At 37.7% G+C, this 19,047-nt stretch overlaps 2 protein-coding genes and 1 long non-coding RNA gene across 3 annotated transcripts; 2 read left to right on the plus strand and 1 right to left on the minus strand.

Annotated features, from left to right (window-relative positions):
- The first annotated feature begins 340 nt into the window (after positions 1-340).
- Positions 341-2,312, plus strand: LOC113699022 (protein PHLOEM PROTEIN 2-LIKE A10-like). The gene has a single exon (XM_027219060.2). The coding sequence runs from the start codon at positions 933-935 to the stop codon at positions 2,187-2,189; it is 1,257 nt and encodes a 418-aa protein (XP_027074861.1). The 5' UTR covers positions 341-932; the 3' UTR covers positions 2,190-2,312.
- Positions 2,313-7,440: 5,128 nt separating this feature from the next.
- LOC113698444 (phytosulfokines 3-like) lies at positions 7,441-8,257 on the minus strand. Its single transcript, XM_027218267.2, has 2 exons — positions 8,001-8,257; positions 7,441-7,879 (listed from the first exon to the last, which is right to left on the minus strand). The coding sequence occupies exons 1-2, from the start codon at positions 8,118-8,120 to the stop codon at positions 7,754-7,756; spliced, it is 246 nt and encodes an 81-aa protein (XP_027074068.1). The 5' UTR covers positions 8,121-8,257; the 3' UTR covers positions 7,441-7,753.
- Positions 8,258-16,691: 8,434 nt separating this feature from the next.
- Positions 16,692-18,008, plus strand: LOC113697870 (uncharacterized). Its single transcript, XR_003450039.2, has 2 exons — positions 16,692-17,146; positions 17,810-18,008. It is a non-coding gene; the product is annotated as an uncharacterized lncRNA (long non-coding RNA).
- Positions 18,009-19,047: the final 1,039 nt, after the last annotated feature.

Consider the following 19,047-nt stretch of genomic DNA (forward strand, 5'->3'; position numbering starts at 1 on the left):
GGAGAAAATGAAAAGAAAGAAACGCAACGAAAGTGAAAGGGCAAAAAGTGTAACTGCCAGGTTTCCCCGCACTACGCTTTAAAGTACATTTGTCACAAATTGAGAAATAAGAGAGAGTTAGCTTCGTCGAATTATTCATTTATTGGTATGGCTGAAAAATAAGGTGCACTTGGTTAAATGCCAGTTCCCTATCCATTGGAGGCAACAACATCTGTAGTACGGTGCATGCAAGAAGCCGACTTTGCTGGCAAAAGAATTATAACTGGATTGACTTGTCAAATCAAATCCAGGAAGTTGGAAAAGTAGCTGTTTGGGACCAAAAGCGAACGATACGCAGGCCGCGGTCATCAATTTACAATTCATCATCCGTATCCCTCTCAAGTCTCACCTGTACAAAACAAAAGATAAACAGGATAAATGATCCATATCCATAACCAATTATGTATTCATATACTCGGATCTTGCAGCCATTCCACCTATAGAATTGAGGGCCATAATACAGAAACGACACAGCTGTCGTGGTTTTAGTTATCCTATCAGGCAACGGCATGCAAAATTCCTAGTGGATCAGCTTCAATTTGGCCTTTTACAGGCTACTAGTACGTGCACACAGGCCCCTTCTGCTATTCGTTGCAAGAAACCAACGTCAGCTACGTCCCTCTGCAACTGCCTCTGCATCATAACTTCTTTTCAACTTTTCCTCCCAGGTTTGTGTACAAATCTTTGAAATTATGGATAATACTACACACCTCATTAGTGGATACACGCATCCTTGGAACTATGTCTGCAAAATTGTCATAGAAAAGCAATATTTGAGCCTTTGACACATATTAGCACTTCTGGTTAGATTTCTTGAGAATTCAGAAAAACGTGCACTTTTCTTGAGGACCAACGAAAAAGTCTGTCTTTGAGAGTAATTGGGCTTCATTTGTATGGATTTGGATTTCTTGAAGTGGGCTTTTGATTATACTAAGAAGAAGAAGAAGTGGGTTCTTGCCTTTGGTGCATTTTATGGCGCATATAAATTCTATCACTTGCCTTCTGTGGTAAAGAAGAGGAAAAGATTGTCAAAGCTCTTGGGCGCCCTTGTCGCCGTAGCTGAGATGGTGTCTGATTCAGCGGAGGCAGTTGGTGTCGTTTCTAGAGATTTAAAAGAGTTCATACAATCTGATTCTGATCAAATTCCCAGTAGTTTGAGGCAAATATCGAAGATTGCTAGGTCAGATGAGATTTCAGAGTCTCTGATGAGGATTACTACTGCTCTGACTGTGGGAATATTGCGTGGTAATAGGCAGGAGAAACTGAGGAGTGGCGGTTCCATCAGTCCAAAATCAGATTTTTCTGACAGAATATTGGATAAGCTTTTTTCGGAGGCAGGCTCTGGTTTTGCCTCTGTTGTTGTCGGCAGCTTTGCGAGGAATTTGGTTGTGACTTATTATTCGAATAAGCAATTGAATGGTTCCTCAAATGCGGATCATGATATTTATGAATCGAACTCTACTGCTAAGTGGGTCAATGTGCTACTTGAGGATAAATGTCGAGAAGTGATTGGGGATTGTGTACAAATGTTCGTGAGTACAGCGGTTACTGTTTTTCTTGACAAAACGATGGGCATCAATCCTTATGATGAACTCTTTTCTGGGATGACAAATCCCAAGCATGAATCTAAAGTAAAGGAAATGCTGTCATCATTGTGCAATGTCGCCGTAGAAACTCTTGTCAGGAGCTCTCACCAAGTTTTGGCTGATGCACATAGTAGGGATGCAGCTCCTGATTCGAAATACCTACCTAGCGAACTTTTACTGAGCCCTAGTAAAGATCAAAAGGCTTTAATTCAGAGAAAATTGATGTCGTTTGGATCCAAACCGAGCAAATTATCTTGTGAGAATGAAGACAGTGGGTGGACGAGGAAGATGTCTTCCACTTTGGCAGTTCCGAACAACAGGAAACTTGTCCTTGATGTAACTGGAAGGGTGACGTTTGAGAGCGTCAGGTCTTTTCTGGAATTTCTACTTGAAAAGATAGCCGAGCGTTTGAGAAGTAGCATTGATGCTGTCCATGATGAGGTGATTGATAGGGGGATCGAAGTTGTTCAACACGTCAGTAGAAAGTCTGCCGCTGCTTCCATATGCCTTTGCTTATGTTTGCACATTCTGAGTAGTCCATGGATTTTGGTGCCGACATATTAATCGGTTATCCTTTGTTTGGTATTGGTCGCAGCTCACTAGATTCTTTCCCCGAGTTCATCTTGGGCTTTGTACTTGCACGTATAGTTGCCGTGAATATGTGGAAGAATATTGCTTGCATCTCAATTGCATCAACTGTTCATCTTCCCTCTACTTTCTACGTAGGGTAAATTTCACTCGGTTATGTTCAGGAAACTACGTGAACATAGGCAAGAGAATTACTTGGTCTTACCTTGATTTCATTATGCAGTTTTGGCTTGTAACAGAAGCAAGCGGCGTCAGCCGAAAGCATTGAGCTGTTGCCAGCTTCTGAAATCGTTAACTTGGATATTATAATCTTAAATGTGTGGTACAATTCGTTTCTGATACACTAAGAAACTCCTCAATTGCATATAAATCTTCTACATATGTTTGGCCATAGTAGAATCAAGCTTAAAGCAAATGAAAAACAATAAAACACCTTGAATCCTAGATACCAATGACATGATTCATTTTGCAACACAAACTTCTGGAGTTGAACGGGTCTGCCAAAACCATAACCAGATAGCAGATACTGGTATCCCTAAAAGAAGTTGATGGGCAAACTGCCTTCCGAAGGCAACATTCGTTGCTGTTATCAGTTCTTAAGAGACTTGGATGAATCACAATATCATGGCCTTGTATACTTTTGAGGAGATTATATCATCAGCTATGAGAAGCTTGCTTATTCTCTTTTGCTGCCGCCTCTTCTTTAAGTTTCTTCTTCCAGTAGTCATCAAGTGGAGGCCCAAAAATAGCTTTTCCAGAGACGACCCCAATCCTGCAGAACAAATCATTCAGCAATTAATATTAGATACTTGAATTGTGCATGAATTACAGAATCAGTTAACCTGATGAATAAATGACTAAACTTTTAGGTTAGAGTGCTAGAAAGAGTTTAGGTCCTCGGGATGGTGACTTCATAACTTTTACAGAGACCTTGCTTGATGCTCCATCCATTCTGGGATATCAAGACTAATAAATGGCAGCTATTAGGAAGTCGGGTCTGTGCCACTTTCTGTCACCCCAACATTGGGAGAGAATCTATGGCTCTGATTAATATCAACTTAGGACATTGTCCACTGCTCGCATCCATCTACTGTATTACCCGAAAATGCTTCACAACTGCTGAATTCTCCCTTTCAGTGATTGTGCCATAAAAGCTAATTATTAACAGCTTTAGCAAAAGGCTTAGTCACAACAAACATGTCTACCAAAACAGCTATGTAATGCACATGACATCGGTCAAAACAGAGGTGAAGCCAGCGAGAAACACCCAAGCAAATGCAGCAAGCCAATCCAAGCGTCAAACAAAGGCAATCAGGATATCAAAAAATCTTCATATAGAAACTGAATCTAGCAAGATTCTCAAGGAATACTGACTTCTCAACATTCTTTCCACCCAAAATGGAGGGTGAAGTCTGAATAATCTGAAGGCTGTTCAACACAACATACAGTCAAAATATTAAGTTTTTGTTAGGATTTAAACCTGCATTAAGAATTTCACCAACACACTTGGACAAGAAGCACAGCTTTGGTTCCACCACACTTGTTAAGCCGTAGATACTGAAATAAGGTTTCCATTCACAAAATCATTTTAGAAGCACAGGTGTATCTTCAAAGGAGCATTTCCTACCAGACAAGCAAATGACAAATTGACTCTTTTTAACCGCATAAATGCATCCCAACTAGTATTCCCGTATAACAAATTCAACAGCACCCTCGATTGAGTATGGCCTGTCCAATTTACCACACATATCAGAAACATTCTAAAACCTTGAGGGAATTACTAACAGCACCGAAAACCTGTACGAGTTTCATGTTGTGACACTGACATCCAAATACCAAGCATCAAGCCTTTAAGAACCATACCAGTCTCACTTCATTGACCAGCACTAAAGTTCAGGGGTATGACATTCAGCAGGCAGTTCCACTATGCAAACTCAAATTTTAACAGCAGCACATAATCTCTCAATATTCAATACATATTACTCTTCGCTATCTTCAAAATGCCTATGGTCTCCTCATTTCCTTTCTACATTTATCAGAAATGATTTTATCAGTGTAAATGCCCACAAAGAGCATGGATGATGTTTTCATGACTAACCCAAGTTTTTATAGGTAATGCTACTTATCTAAAGTTCCTCATTACCATTTGAGACAACACTGAATTAAAGAGGCCTCTCAACATGAATATCACTAATCAATACCATCTAACTCCAATTCAAGAAAAATTGTCCTTGCTAGCGTGCCATTGCAAATCAGTTTATTCTTGCCAGAGTGCCTATACTTCACTCATGAAGTCTAACCTCTCCCAATTAATACTGTGAATTTAACCATCATTCTCCAATAATAACCACAGTTAGCATTTGTTTATTCTACGAATTTTTGGGCACAACACCATACCTCGAAACTTCATGCCATAATAAAAGCAACAAAATTTTCACTGGCTTGAAATTAAATAGCTATGACTCGTTCAGAAGCATTCAGGGGAAGAAAAGGCATAAAAATTTCCAATCTTGAATCGCAGCCAATTCACATAGCAGGGGAGCACTCAAGCAAATCTACACATAGACATACACAAATTCAAGAAAAAATAAGAACAAGGCATGGAAGCTTACACAACAGCTCCAATAACCAAAGGAAACGACAAAAACCTCCTTCTCCCGAACATTTATCAGGCTTTGGATCAACACTTCCAAGCCGAAAGGAGACTCCGTCTTCCTACTCCTCTGCAGATTTCAGAAAGTTCCTCTCTGACTCCTGACGCTGTTGATAATTCGGGCCATCACATATTTTTTTTGATCACCGGCCCAATACTCTTTACAAATGGGCTTCGTAACTTCAGTCCAATGCGTTTATGTTCGTAATTTTGTCATCTTGCTCGAATTATTTATCCTACATGTGTCTTTCTTTTATTATTGTGACTAGCGTTTGTGGCACACATGCATTATTTGGCTGAAGGTTGCCAAAAAAAGTAAGTGTATCGAATGAAATGAGAAGAAAGGAGAGAGAGTGGAAAATTACAAACTTAGGCCTTTTTCTTTTTTTTTTTTTCTCTCCTTTTAGATGATGTAGTGTCGCACGCATTAAATGGGGTAAAATATGTGAGTTGGTAGATTTTTTTTCCAGCATACCCTAATAGGGGGGGGGGGGGGAAGGGGGGGTGAGATGCCAGCCAAATTTTATTAAAGTAAAAAATTAAAATTGAAGGGGAACATACACCTAATCTCCCATTACATTACATGACTCTTACTTAAAACTTTAAACAAGGAATACTATTGGGCTAGATATTGTTGTCATCATTTTTTTTTAATTTAATGAAAAAAATAGCTTGCCACAATAGCAGCAAATTAGATTCTAGTCATAGAATCATAGTAAATCTCCTAGTCATAGAATGAAATTCTCATATGCATTGGGGAGTGGAAGAAATTCATGTTCATAGACGCTTTCGCTAAAGGGACTTCGGCTTTCAATGTTGTGACAAGAATTGCTGCCAAGAGTGGGTTGACAGATTCCCACTTCACCCGATTTTATTTATCTTTTCGTAATTAAACCGAGAATAAGGTGGACAATGAGTAAATATAGGCAGTGGCACCCCTCCATAGAATAATTAAACTAATGGAATGATACCCACCAAAGCATTATTAGTTGAAGCGGCAAGCAGTCATTTGATGATTCAACTTGGACCGATTGCAGGAAACGTTGTAAACTATCATTTGACCGAATCTGGGTTGGTGGCTGGGCTTTCACATGTACTACTACTACTTGCATTCTCCCATGCAAACCGTTGGATTATTAGGGCAATGTTTCTGCAATGGCCGCACCATGTTTCCAATACTTTCCATCTCCTAATCCAAACCCCCCCCCCCCCCAAAACCAAAAAAAAAAAAAAAAAAAGGAGCAACTTTGACTACTGCTGTTTCAGGAGAATTTAATGTCGAAGATGATAGGTCTGCAACTGGACTACTTAGAATCCAATTGGCATGTACACCGAAACAGATCCAAATTTCATGATGTAAATGAAATTGGTGATAAATGAGTAATAATGGGACATGCAACATACACACTGACGAGTTATCTAATCTGCATCAGAGGAGGGAGAGCTCCGCTGTGCGTGAAGATAAGATATCAGTGCATGCTGCCGGCCAGGCCGCTGTTGCAGAGACAACATTTCATTTAGGTTCAGGACCACCTCCCAGAACATACCCAAATCCTTCTATTCGCATTGTAAGCCGCAAGGTTTAGGCTAAATGTATGATGAGGTGAAATGAATGAATTGTTCTCGTGGAACTAACGGCTGCGATTCGGAGAAATTTTTATTGCGCTAATATTTATTACTGCAACCATTTAATAGTAGTAACCAGTAGTATGGTAATGGTCATTACTCATTACTAGGTTGGAGTAACAATAATAATAATGTCTCAACTGTCAACCAACCTCATCAACATCAACCTGTGACCTTGGGTACTTGCTTTATTTCCCCCGCCTGAAATCTAAAAATGTAGTTGTTTCCATTAAATTCTGAAAATGAACAAACAGATAAAATGTTCCTTTCTTCTGTACAATTTGCTTCCAGTGCTGTGATCCCTATCGCAGAAAAAGTACGAAGCCACCTTGGAACAACGGATCACTGGTGTAGATGAGGATCCATAAATATGCAATTACGTGTGATTACTATTCGGTAATCATAAATATTCCTTTAGTTGACCCGTGAGCTTTCATTAATTGTTGCTTTGGGCGGACTCTGAAACCGAATGAAATACTAAAGTACTCAACTTGATTATATAGTATAGCAAGGCGTCTCTGTTAAAGTACATTGAGTTACAGGTTATGCCCCCGGAGGCTACTGGCTACGGTGTATGTGTTTGGTCGAACGTTTTTTTATTCCCGTTTAATTGACTTTTGAATCTAAGTCAACCACACGGAACTGGAGTCTTCAGCGTCAGCCCCTCTTACTGCTTTACCGACCTCCTTTTTTTTTTTTGTTGGTAACTAACTTGCTATTTATTTATTTTTTTCTCTTCTCTTTTCGAGTAGGTCATTTTTTTTCACCGGGAACATCATCATCGTCTTTGGTAGTTCTTTTAGGTCGCGGTGTATAAACGTATCAAAGGCAACCAGAAGCGGAGAGATTGTATATTTCAGGAAACCGATCATTCCTGCTAAAAATACAGTCAGCAAAGAGAAGAAATTGCTGCAATGGATGAAAGACTGTAATTACAGGTGCTTCGCATACGAAGAAAGAGATATTATTCCTCATTTCTATCCACAAAAAGAGAAAGAAACTGAGAGATCCTAAGGAATTTAACGCATCCTGAGTACATGAGTCTGTTCAGAAATCCAGGCACCAAGCACTAAACAGGCAGTTTTTAATAGCAGTGGTCAGAAATTAACTAGCAAAACAAGATTATACTTGAGCCAAGTCAATCACGTCTAATGATCACATGTTTTTCAGGTCACTGGAATCGAAGTTTGCATGATCATAGAAGTTGTACAAGCAGCTATTTGCCTATATGTAACAACCAAAAATGTCTTTCCTTGAATTACTACGGCTTATGATTCTGGGTATAGATGTAATCAAGATGAGCAGCAAGAGTCCTCCTCATCAAACATTCTTCCTCCCCAACTCCTCCGCAGGTTTCTTCCATCTCTGCTTGCTTTGCTTCTACTTCCTGCAGAAATAAATCGAATACGAGCACCCCATCAGAAAAAAAGATGAGCATAAAGACCATCTCAGCATGTCTGCAGAGGTGAAAACTTGAAAAACAGGGGAACAGAGAATTAGACACTTACGTGTTGCTGAGTTTTCATCAGGGTGGCATCAACAAAAGCCGGCTCAGGACGACCAGCAAAAGATAGTGACAGCAAGCTGAAAAGAAGGGCTACTGTGAAGAAGGATACAAACGTAGCCATGTTTTTGCTCGCTTCAAAATAAGTAGTATATGTTGGTGGTAACTTGCTAGTGAGAGTTCTTAAAGACGCGCTGAGAAAGGGTCTGAAATAGCCTGAATATATATAGCGATTGATGATTGAAGGCCAACGCTGAAAGGTGGGTGTGAACTTGGAAGAGTAAAAGGGAGACTTTTAATGCCGCCGAACAAAATAGTGAAAAGAAGGAAAATAAATAAATTGGAGAAACAGAAATTCTAGACGACCACAGAAATGACAAGGGGGGAAAAACAAGTCAGAAAACAGTTAAAAATCCAAATTCATTCCTAATGATGGCTTTGTTTGTCGCAAATTGGCGTAAGAATAAAGGTGGTAGCTGACCAGAGTCAAATAGAGAATGAAGGTACATGACAAAAGGCTCGGCCAAATCTCCTCCCTGAAAGAGTGATTTGGTGTTTGTTGTATTCACGAGGGATTAACAATTTGATAGTCAAGGTTAGCTCATATCACCAAAGATCACTCCAATTTTATAAATACATACCCACACACACACTCGTAGCCCGTCGGTATTAGAGAGATGTCCCCGTGGCGGCAGTCTCCTATTAGGCTCGTGGTGCTACCGGCTTTGCAAATCGTACCAATAGTACCAACAGTGCCACCTTCACATATTTCTATGGTGGTTCCTAAACAAATGCATGGGAGATGAAACCTTCCACACAAAAAAAAAAAAAAAAAAAATTATTAGAATAAATTCAATAATCGATGTTTAACTATGGATTTGATGTTTGATTATGACTATGCAATAAATGGGAGTGGCTCTCGTGAAGACGGAACTTTCAGTAATGCAACGACGAAATTACCAATACTCACTTCGTTCCACCACGCAACTCGTGTCATTGGCAACTTATATTTTTGTAACACTTCCTCAGGTGACGTATTTGGAGGGGTTACTCTTATAAATTTCATTTTCGTTTTAAAAAAAAAAGTTTATAAAATTCCTTAATTAATGTGCCATGTTTTTTTTTATTTCTTATTTTTCAAGATTTTAGACGTGAGATGGTATATAGCATGTTTTACTCGCAACGGATCTTCTGTCCCACATTCTAATCCTGTGCTATTCTCTATCCCATTTTTTATTATATTGCTATTTCTCCTTCATAAACGTCATGTTTTAGTTCTTTTTTATTTCCTTAAGATCCAATAACTATTAATTCAGTAATATACAAAATTTAACAAACTCAAAAAATCAAAATGCATAAAAAATGAGATTGTTTATGAATTTTCTGTTGTATTTTTTAATTTTCTATTATATATTACTTTTTTGAAGCTGTTGTATTTATTTATTACTGAATTAATAGTTATTAGATCTTAATGAAACAAAAAAGAACTATATGTTTATGAAGGAAAAATAATAATATAATAAAAAATGAGACAGAGAATGGCACAGGGCGTGAGACAAAAGACCCGTTGTGTGTTTTACTCGACAAAGTACGGTTCAGTTTCTTGGCTTCTATTCATGGCGTGTTGCTCGGGTTTTTTTGATCCTCAATTTACAGAGGAAATCGACAAGGACAAGAAATAAACGTTACATGTTGATGTAGTCCAATGGCTTTTGAAAACCTTTGGTTGACAGTCACGTTCTAGAATGTCCTGGAAAAGCTTTTACTCGTTTCCTGGGGATGGTGGCTGTGCTGGATCTTTGGTTTAACTCATGATGTCACGTTGAGGATGACCAAGAAATATTAGGCTGCTGCAGACCTTTTTTCGTCATGCATGGTAGCTACTTATGTGGATGATAGACTATAACCACTTAATTATGGGGAAATTTCTAATTTCTACCTGGTGCATCATTAATCTCGGCCGTTGACCAATTAGTCCTTCATCTCCGTTTCTGAAGCTGCTGGGGTCGGAGATTTCATCATTGCATAACACAATTTCAAAACGCAATCCCAAAATCTGATCAGTCGTTCCATCTTTACGCGATTTATAGCATGACATTACGATAAATTACTAGCAGTTTGTTTAGCACTCCGACGATAAACTTTAAGATAGCTTAAAACGAGTCAAGTCCGTGTGCGTGTCTGTGTCCAACATCTGCAGCACGAAAAATCTCGATCTATGTCTGAGGTTATTTATTTGATCCAGCCTGTGGACTATAGGCACGGATTGGAATCGAAAAAAAGATGTCGTTGTTGTGATCACACTCCTGACGTTTGCAACACGTAAAAAATCGACCAGGTTTTGCTCGTCTGTTTGGGCGTTTTACGTTCATTCATCTTTGTGGTAGGGATTAAAAAGAGCACAGCAGTACCTGTTGTTCTTCAAACTAGGGCTGCAATCGACTCAAGCCGCTCGCGAGCTCGAACAGCTTGAGTCAGAGCTCGACTCTAGGTCGATCTATACTGAGCTCGAGCCGAGAGTTAATATATACGAGTCGAACTCGAGCAGCCATTTGTTAGGCTCAATTGCTCGACGAGTCACTTGAAGAGTTCGAGTTGATATAAAATTACAAAAATACCTTTACATCGATTAAAATCGAGTTGATTTCGAGTTCCTCGCAAGCCAGAAATCTAGTCAAACTCACGAGTCAGAAACGAGTCGAGTTTGAATTTTCTCTTTCCTAAATTGAATCGAGCTCGAGTTTTAATTTTTTGACTCGACGTGTTCGAATTCGAACTTGAACTCGCATATTGACAAGTCCAACTCGACTCGATAGTTTAAAACTCGACCCTACTCGTTTGCAGTTTTACTCTAAACTAGAAATCAAATTAAAAATTTTCAAAAAAATCTAAATTGAATTTTCAAAAAAATCTCTTTGAATTAAAGTCCGCTTTCCAGAAGGGGATAACGACCGCACGATTTGGAAACGGATTGCCATATAGCATTAGACGCAATTTCAAGGTACGTGTTTGAAATGTTAAAACATCAATCCTCCCACAATTAATGCACATAACACGTATTACTTTTATACGGTACTTTAGGAGGACGTGTATTTTGGAATGTCGCACAATCCACGCATTTCCCCTAACAAAGCTCTCCACGATCCATTTCAAATTTTCTATGGATGGCCCATTTTGATGTGAATACTGAGATCTGATAGGCTTGAAGAGTATGCTTCTTCTTTTTTTTGGCTTTTGGCTTTTGGGATGTCTTGTTGGCCTTTTCATTTGTGAGAGATAAAACATCACTAAAGTTGAAAATTACCGGTAGTGAATAGTGGTCAGCGTACGCAGACAAAAAAGATGAATATTAGTCCATCACGCAAGTTACCGCTAATGAATGGCGTCGTTATCAAATCAAAGCACCAATTAAGGCCTCGAAAGTACTACGGGTTCTTGATTAACGAATTCATTCAAAGATCATACATAGATAGATAGATAGATAGATTCTGCAGAATATCATATGGTAATACTCATGACTTCACATGACAACAACTTTCTTCTTAAAAGATTCTAGCTGACATTGGCCCAAGGTATTGCAACAAAAAATAATCATCAGAATAGAATAGGTCTAAAGCCGGGCTGGCATGCCAAGTTGCCGACAGTTAAAAGACTAGAAATGCATGTGCTGCAACTTGTGCTAATTCTAATCTTTGTTGCCTGCTCGGCGCTGATGGATGGTAGAAAGCATGTAGATTTATCGTTATCAACATGACTGTTGACCCAAAAAAGAAACGAGGATTGTTAAGGGAATAAAGTGGAGAACAAAGTGAAAAAAAAAAAAAAGAAAGAAAGAGAGATTTGAATAGACGAAATTGGAAAGCTATCAACAGAGAATCGCAGGTGTTTGTGAAACCGGGGGCACTGCGTTCAAACTTCAGAGGCCCAGTTCTCGAACTGATGAAGTCAAAAGATCTTCTTGTTTTAAACCCCTTTCGGCTGAAAAAAGCATAATTTTGACAAAGTGCATTTTCTCGCGGTGAAATTAGAAAATAACCCAACATCTTTACAAGATTTGGCCATTGTGGAATCTGATTTCCTGAGGTTCGCATGTACAAAATTATACCACGAAATGCAGGCATCCTATCATTGAATTTTCCGATGTTGAGGTTGAATCAAATGGTGCCACTGGTCTGTTATGAAATGGGATCCCTGCATAATTTATGGACACAAGATTGCCCAAGCTGGAAGTGCAACCGCATGTAGCTCTGTTAATGAACTAAACAGAGATTGGTTGAACCAACTATTTTTGGAGTAGTTGGCCACAGAGAGAGTCTGGTTCAAGTCAAGGAATCAAATTTTTTGACTTGCACTTTTCTCCAGAATTTTCTAGAAGTTCACTTGGTGATGGTTGAATCCCGACTTCTCCAATCCCATATACTCCCTACATTTCATTTTAATAGCCATAGTTTTTTTTTCACACAATTTTAAAAATTTAGTTAACTTTATTGGAAAACAAATGTAAGTTGCTATTTTTTTAAAATACCCTTAAATTAAATAGAGTACGACTTTATATTAATTATTTATGGAAACTTGAATTGATAGTTTATGGGAACTTGAATTGATGGTCAAGAAAGAATCAATCCTTATTCATACATTAATATATTTTGGAAAATCCACATGTGTTAAATGGGGTAGGTTATATTCAATAATAATATATATTAAATAAGATAATTTATACTAATAACAACCTACATTTAATATGAGTATTTTAGAGAAATTAAAAGATAATTATATTCTTCAAATGAAAAGTAGTCTATAATTTGGGACAGGTGAAAAAAAAGGACTATAAAAGTGAGACGAAGGGAGTATTTACGGGCCGATCCTTTGTTGCCAACTCTTCACTATATTAGGGCCGAATATGTCATTTTAAGTACTTAAATTATCCGAAAAAAAAAAAAAAAAGTAACAAGGTAGTTAGGAGTCTGAAACACTGGGAACGTCATCCGCAACTTCGGACCAATCGATATAAAACAGGAGACAAGTCAGCAATAGAAGAATGAATTAAGCGCGTACTCCTAGTAGATAGGGTTACTCAGAGACGAAGATAGGAAGACTAGCGGCACATGGAACATTCCTTAAAATTCCAAGCTTTGCTTAATTTAATTTTAAGGGATTGGGCTGATTGACTTGATGCACCTGACATCATGAAACCCACGATCTGGATTGAAATCTAGTGGACGTCCCCTCGCTTCTTGAGAAGAAAATTCAAACCCACATCAGATACCACGTCTATAAGGGACCTTCTTTTAATATAATCAGATTCCGGGTCGCATTGCCGTTTATAAAATGCCTTTGATGTTGTTCTTTCTTTGACTTTAGATGAGCCAATAAATATTCATGTCTCCATGCATTTCTCAAAGCTTCATCCATATTGGTAGGACCTGGTACCTTGCATCGCTGACCATATATAATATTATTGAGATGTTTATTCACGTGACAGTAACCATCAGATTTTTTGGGCTCTAGAGGAAATGTACACAAAGAAATGCTGAAGATAGGGCGTTGTAACATGCATATTTTCATACATACCGTCCGTCAAAAGGGAGCTCGTATTTCTAACCCAAAGAAGGGATGACAAAACAAAAGGGAGCTTGTATTAGCACTTGCAAATATTAACAGCGCTTCTTTCAACGTTCTTTATCATATAAGAAAATGATAAATCTTTTATGTATTGTCAGTGCATGTGATTACGAGTCTAAATGCATGCACGCTACGTGTAAATTTTGATATATAAATTTGAATTAAAATAATATAACACGTATTTAAACTTGTCAGCGTGCATATATACTGACGATATAAGAAGGATTGACCCTTAACAAAAAAAAAAAGTATACAAAGCATACTCCTCCCAAAACAATACAATAAAGTTGGGAGGAGCTGAATTGTTAAGAAGACTAATGGCGCCCGTATCCACACGTCTTTTATCCTTAAGCTTTAGACTAGTTTTACAGTCAAAAACTCATAATATATCATACAAAATCAAGTGTGAATACGAGCTTACATTGATCGGAAAACCACACTCTGTGATATCGTTGTCTCCTTTAATCAATGCTTCGTTCTCAGTATTCAACTCTCTGCATAAATATGGTCGTAAAGCGTTCTGGATTGATTGATATAAGGGACCCTTGAAGATTCTTACATGTGTAAAGGAGTTGGGCCATGGGGTTAGCGTTCAGTTATTGTCGTCTACGATCACAGTGTGTTCTGCGATTGATGGAAATCTGCGAAATTTTATCCAACAACGTTTTTAAGTTGGAAAAAAAAAAAAAAAAAAGAGAAACGAAAAACCTTTTGCATAAACTAAATAGAATTCTTCTTTCTTTCTACTCGTATAAAGTTTATGATTTAATTTAAGTAGGTGGTCTGTCTTTCTCCATAAGAAAGAAGAAAACACTCACTGTGCTGATATACAAAAAATTGTTATTGGATTAACGATTATGCAGCGTGTTGTTGGGGATGTGGGGCATATACTGGACCTGCTAAGGAAAGCCCAAGGACGCCATTTTTGTACCGCAAGCCTTTCGAGATATAGTCCTTCCACATTTTCACAGATCTGCTGTGGTTGATCTGCATCGTAACAAACTTTTCTTCTTTGAGCCCAGCCCACTGGTTGCTAGCTCCAATCTGTCACTGTTATCTGTAATCCATGATCCATATGCTCCACTTTTCCCTTTTAATTTTTATTTTTTTTTTCTTAGCAAGAGAAGGGTAGGATTTAAGATGCAGGAAAGGGGAAGGTGAATTTGAACCCAAAACCTTTAATTCCTGAAATTTCAACATAATATATTCCACTTTTATACCAGCAAGTTACAAACTTACGATAACTATATACGCTTTGCAAGATTTTTATTCGTAATTTTCTTAGCGCATAGGTGTTAAATTCACTTAAAGAACATAGGTGTAAAGAATGATTGTGTATCGAATTTCATTGCATCATCTATGCACTGTCCAGTCTATAGGGAACATTTTGATGAAAGACCATCTAAAAGATTAGCCCTTGTTTGGATTGCTATTTTTTGTTAAAAAGCTTTACATTTCTTCATCAATATTTCTCTTATACATTTTTCAATCACTTGTTCATTTCATATATATCACATTCTCAAAAAGTATTATAGTAATTTCATATATATCACATTGCTATTATAATAATTTTTTTTCAAAAGATATTGACAAATTACAATTTAAACAACCTCTTAATTTTTACTGTAATTCTTCATTTACGTTCCGTGACTTATCTTGTAACTAGACCAAATTGCATCAGGAATATATACAAAATATCTTTGATCGACTCAATTCCATGTGTTATCCCTTCCTTAAGGCCATTTCTCTCTTCTTTTTTTTTTTTTTTTCTCTTTAGTGTAAATGGAACGACTCGAAACCGATACTTCTTACTCATACTCCCTCTCCCAAAATCACCCAATCCATCCACAAGGCCCGTCTCTTATTCGTTACTTACAGAGTGATTAACCTCTCCATCTACGTAGCATGGTCCACCTCTTAAGATCATGTATGGAGACTTTAATAACACTATACAAAACCAGTATAAACGAAAAGGACCTCATATGACTCTATAAAGTACATTCCATGAGTTTTCTGATTTTTCCAATATAAACGAAAGAAAATAGTTTGTACTTGATCCACACAATAACAGACCTTTTTTGTTTCAGCCCAGCCCACTGGTTGCCAGCTCCATTCGTCGTCCATGATCCATCTACTTTTCTATTCCACTTATAGTTTCATCCTAGCAAGACCCCTCCTCCCCACTACGGGCGAAGGCTATACTAACATGTTTCTTATGCACTCTTCAAGAATTCTTCTTCTTTTTTTTTTTGACATTTTTCAAGATTTTACTTGGAATAAGTTTTTCTTGCATGGTGTAAAAAGTCACTTAAAAAGTACGTATGCAAAGAATGACGGTGTATCTAATTTCATAACATGATCTATGGGTGGTCCTACTGTTCTTGTCTATTAGGAACATTTTGATGAAAGAGAATCTAAAAGATGAGTAAATGCTTAGTCTTTACTGTTACCAGATTCTTTAATTAGTTTGCGTGATCCAGGACCCAGGATGGCTTCGAAGCTATGTTTTAACTTTTTGAAACTTCGATTCCATCTTGTCCTGTAACCATAACAAATTTCATAAGGAAATATATACAGAATCTTTGATTGACTCCATTCCATGGGCTATCCTTAACTTGAGGCCGTCTCTTCTTGGTTATTTTTGGAGTCGTTAACCCTTTTGGTCTGATTATTACTAAGATCACGAATAGGGTATTTAGAAACGAATCATGCCAGTGTGTATACACCAGCATAAAAGAAAAGGACCTCACATGACTCTAAATTATATTCCATGAGTTCTCTAGTGTTTTTTTTTGCCCCTTCCAGTCAGTTTAATACATCTTCTTGGATACACTGAATCACTTACGCATGCACTTGTAGAAATTATGACGTTTTGGTCACAAGAGCAAGATAATACCCCTATTATGATTTAAACTCCAGTAATTGCAAATTTAAGCTCCAAGATTAGCGGTGTGTTATAACAGTCACGCTATTCACCGATAATTTCAATGACACGCCTCTAAAATGAATTTTAACTTGAAAAGCAAAAAATAACTTTGTCCAGAAGAAACATGAGCATATGGAAACTGCCTCGTTAAATTACTTCTACGTCATTTAATTAATTTGGCTACTCTTGGAGTCGCGAAGGCCAGGATCTTTCGTCTTCGTCTTCATCTAAACATTAAGTAAGATACATGGAGAAAAATGCCAGCACTGGTGGCGGGTGCAGCCGCGGGATGAACTTGTTCTGCTGCAAGAATAGGCTGACCGAATCTTGTAGTGATCAGAAGAAAACAATTGCAGGTTGCTGCCCTCCTGTGATAAAATTTATTGAGTGGTTGGCGGCACGACTGATTAAGGTGGTTAAAGCCGCGTTTTTCACTCCGCTGGAATGGTGTCATTGCATGGATATTGAGACCAAAGATGATAACGATGGTGGTACTGGTGGGCGGCCGTTGATCGACAACAACGTTCACCTGAAACCAGGGGAATAAATGCATGGGATTTGATCAACTGAAGTTCGCAAGCAATTGAAGAAGATGATCTAATGTAAGATTTCTTGGGTGAAATAAAATCGTGGCTTTTACATCCTATTGTTGTGATGTTCAAGAATATGAGTAATCAAGATTAGATAAGAAATGTAATGGGACAGCTTGAACACCTTTTCCTGATGCATGGGATATATATTTGGTTTAAACAAATTATTTAAGAACCTTTTAGCAGTTTCTCTTCTTCATTCTCATCAAATATGGGTTGTGAAATTCACGGTGGAAGTTCAATTTTCTTCCTTTCTATTCTCCATGTAAAAAATAGGTCACATAGTAAATATGCTTTCTGGTCACACAAAAAAAAACATTCAAGAAAGAGATCTTTCTCAAGTTCTTAACTACGTAAGAATTAAGATGAAAAGTTCGACAATTTCATTGAAGAACCCATTTCTGTTAAAAAATATGAACATATATGTTTGCCATGGAGTCCGCAGTTGTGTTTGCCTAAGATGAAAAGTTCGGCTACTTCATTGAAGAACCTATTTCTTTTAAAAAAATATGTACGTATTTACATATACACATATACATATATATATATATATATATATATATATATATACATGTATACATATCTCCCCATCCCAATTGAATTAGGTCCAAAAGCGGCTATTGATCTTGTTACTAACAATCGTGAAAATCTGGGCCCCCTCTTATTTGACTGCAGGTACTTGGTAAGATGGATCCCCAACTCCAAGTTCGGCATATGCATGGAAGCTAATGTAGCAGCTGCTTTTCATTCTCGATAGGCCTTCCTACAGTATTTGTAATATTCTGGTATTCGATTTGGTAGGAGTTGCCTTCCCACGGCATGTGAACTCTTAACTGGCTTATGTTATGGAATATATTAGCATTAGTTTGCCCTATATATATATATATATATATATATAAGAAGTTGCATTTTCTGAGGAGGACCCGGGAGGAGTGCTTCCCATATATGGCCCTTGATTCTGCGTTCTAGGCCCCAGAGAGAAGGTAATTTTTTTTAGGCCATAGCCTGAAATTGTAACGTCTTGTGAAATTGTAGGGCTTAAAGTATAAAATATTGTAAATACAAACCTCGTAGTGAGGGGGGATGGGTAGAGTGATTTGAAGAAAGGGAGTGTAAGTGAAATGTTCGAATATGAATCCTTCCATTTATACTAAAAAAAATCTTCACAGTGAAATTTAAACCCAACAAAGAAATCAATAAAGTTTAAACGAATGAAGGCGAGACTGATTTTTTTTTTTTTAATACTACTACTCGTTACAAGATTCGAGTCCTAAACCTACGGTAGGAAGAACTCTACAAGACTGCCCTAATCAATGGGCTAACCCCAGTAATTATCTTGGTTGCAAACTTGGTCAAGCGGAGTTGAATGTATTATTTTGGAACCATCTTTGCCGCCCAGTTATTTTTGGTCCAAGACAGATTGGAATTTGCCTATTTGTCATCATGACTTCGTAATACAAACCATTATTCACCCTTACCCTTCTCGTTGCTGAGATTTCAAAGCTCTGACTCTCTCTGTCTCTCTTTTCTCCGTTAAGCAAAGCTTTAATTTATTACACTACTACTTGGCCTAAACCAATTCCCTCTTCTTCTTCATAGATATCTCAATGTTTTCCCTTTTTTTGTTTTCTGGGTAGAATCCAACAACGTAAAGAAGTGAAATATATGCTTGCTTGAACTAACAATTACAATGAGCGTGGAATCTGCTAGAAGAAGATCGCGTCGGTGATTCCGAAGCTCAATTATTTGTTAATTCAATCAAATAGGACAACTTAAAGCTCAGCTGATATGAACCTGTATGAATGTAATCATATATCTAAACTCCTTGATTGCTTCTTAGGGTAGTTCGCTTTCAATCCCACTATATTCTGTGTTTTGTTTCTTTCTTCTTTGGTGCCCGAACAGATGGGCAT

Source organism: Coffea arabica, chromosome 7c (assembly GCF_036785885.1).
Source record: "Coffea arabica cultivar ET-39 chromosome 7c, Coffea Arabica ET-39 HiFi, whole genome shotgun sequence".
Lineage (NCBI taxonomy): Eukaryota > Viridiplantae > Streptophyta > Magnoliopsida > Gentianales > Rubiaceae > Coffea > Coffea arabica.

Coding starts and splice junctions, on each gene's coding strand:
- LOC113699022 (XM_027219060.2), top strand. CDS start 933: ATGGATTTGGATTTCTTGAAGTGGGCTTTTGATTATACTAAGAAGAAG.
- LOC113698444 (XM_027218267.2), bottom strand. CDS start 8,120: ATGGCTACGTTTGTATCCTTCTTCACAGTAGCCCTTCTTTTCAGCTTG. Junction 7,880..8,000: donor TGATGAAAACTCAGCAACAC/GTAAGTGTCTAA, acceptor TTATTTCTGCAG/GAAGTAGAAGCAAAGCAAGC.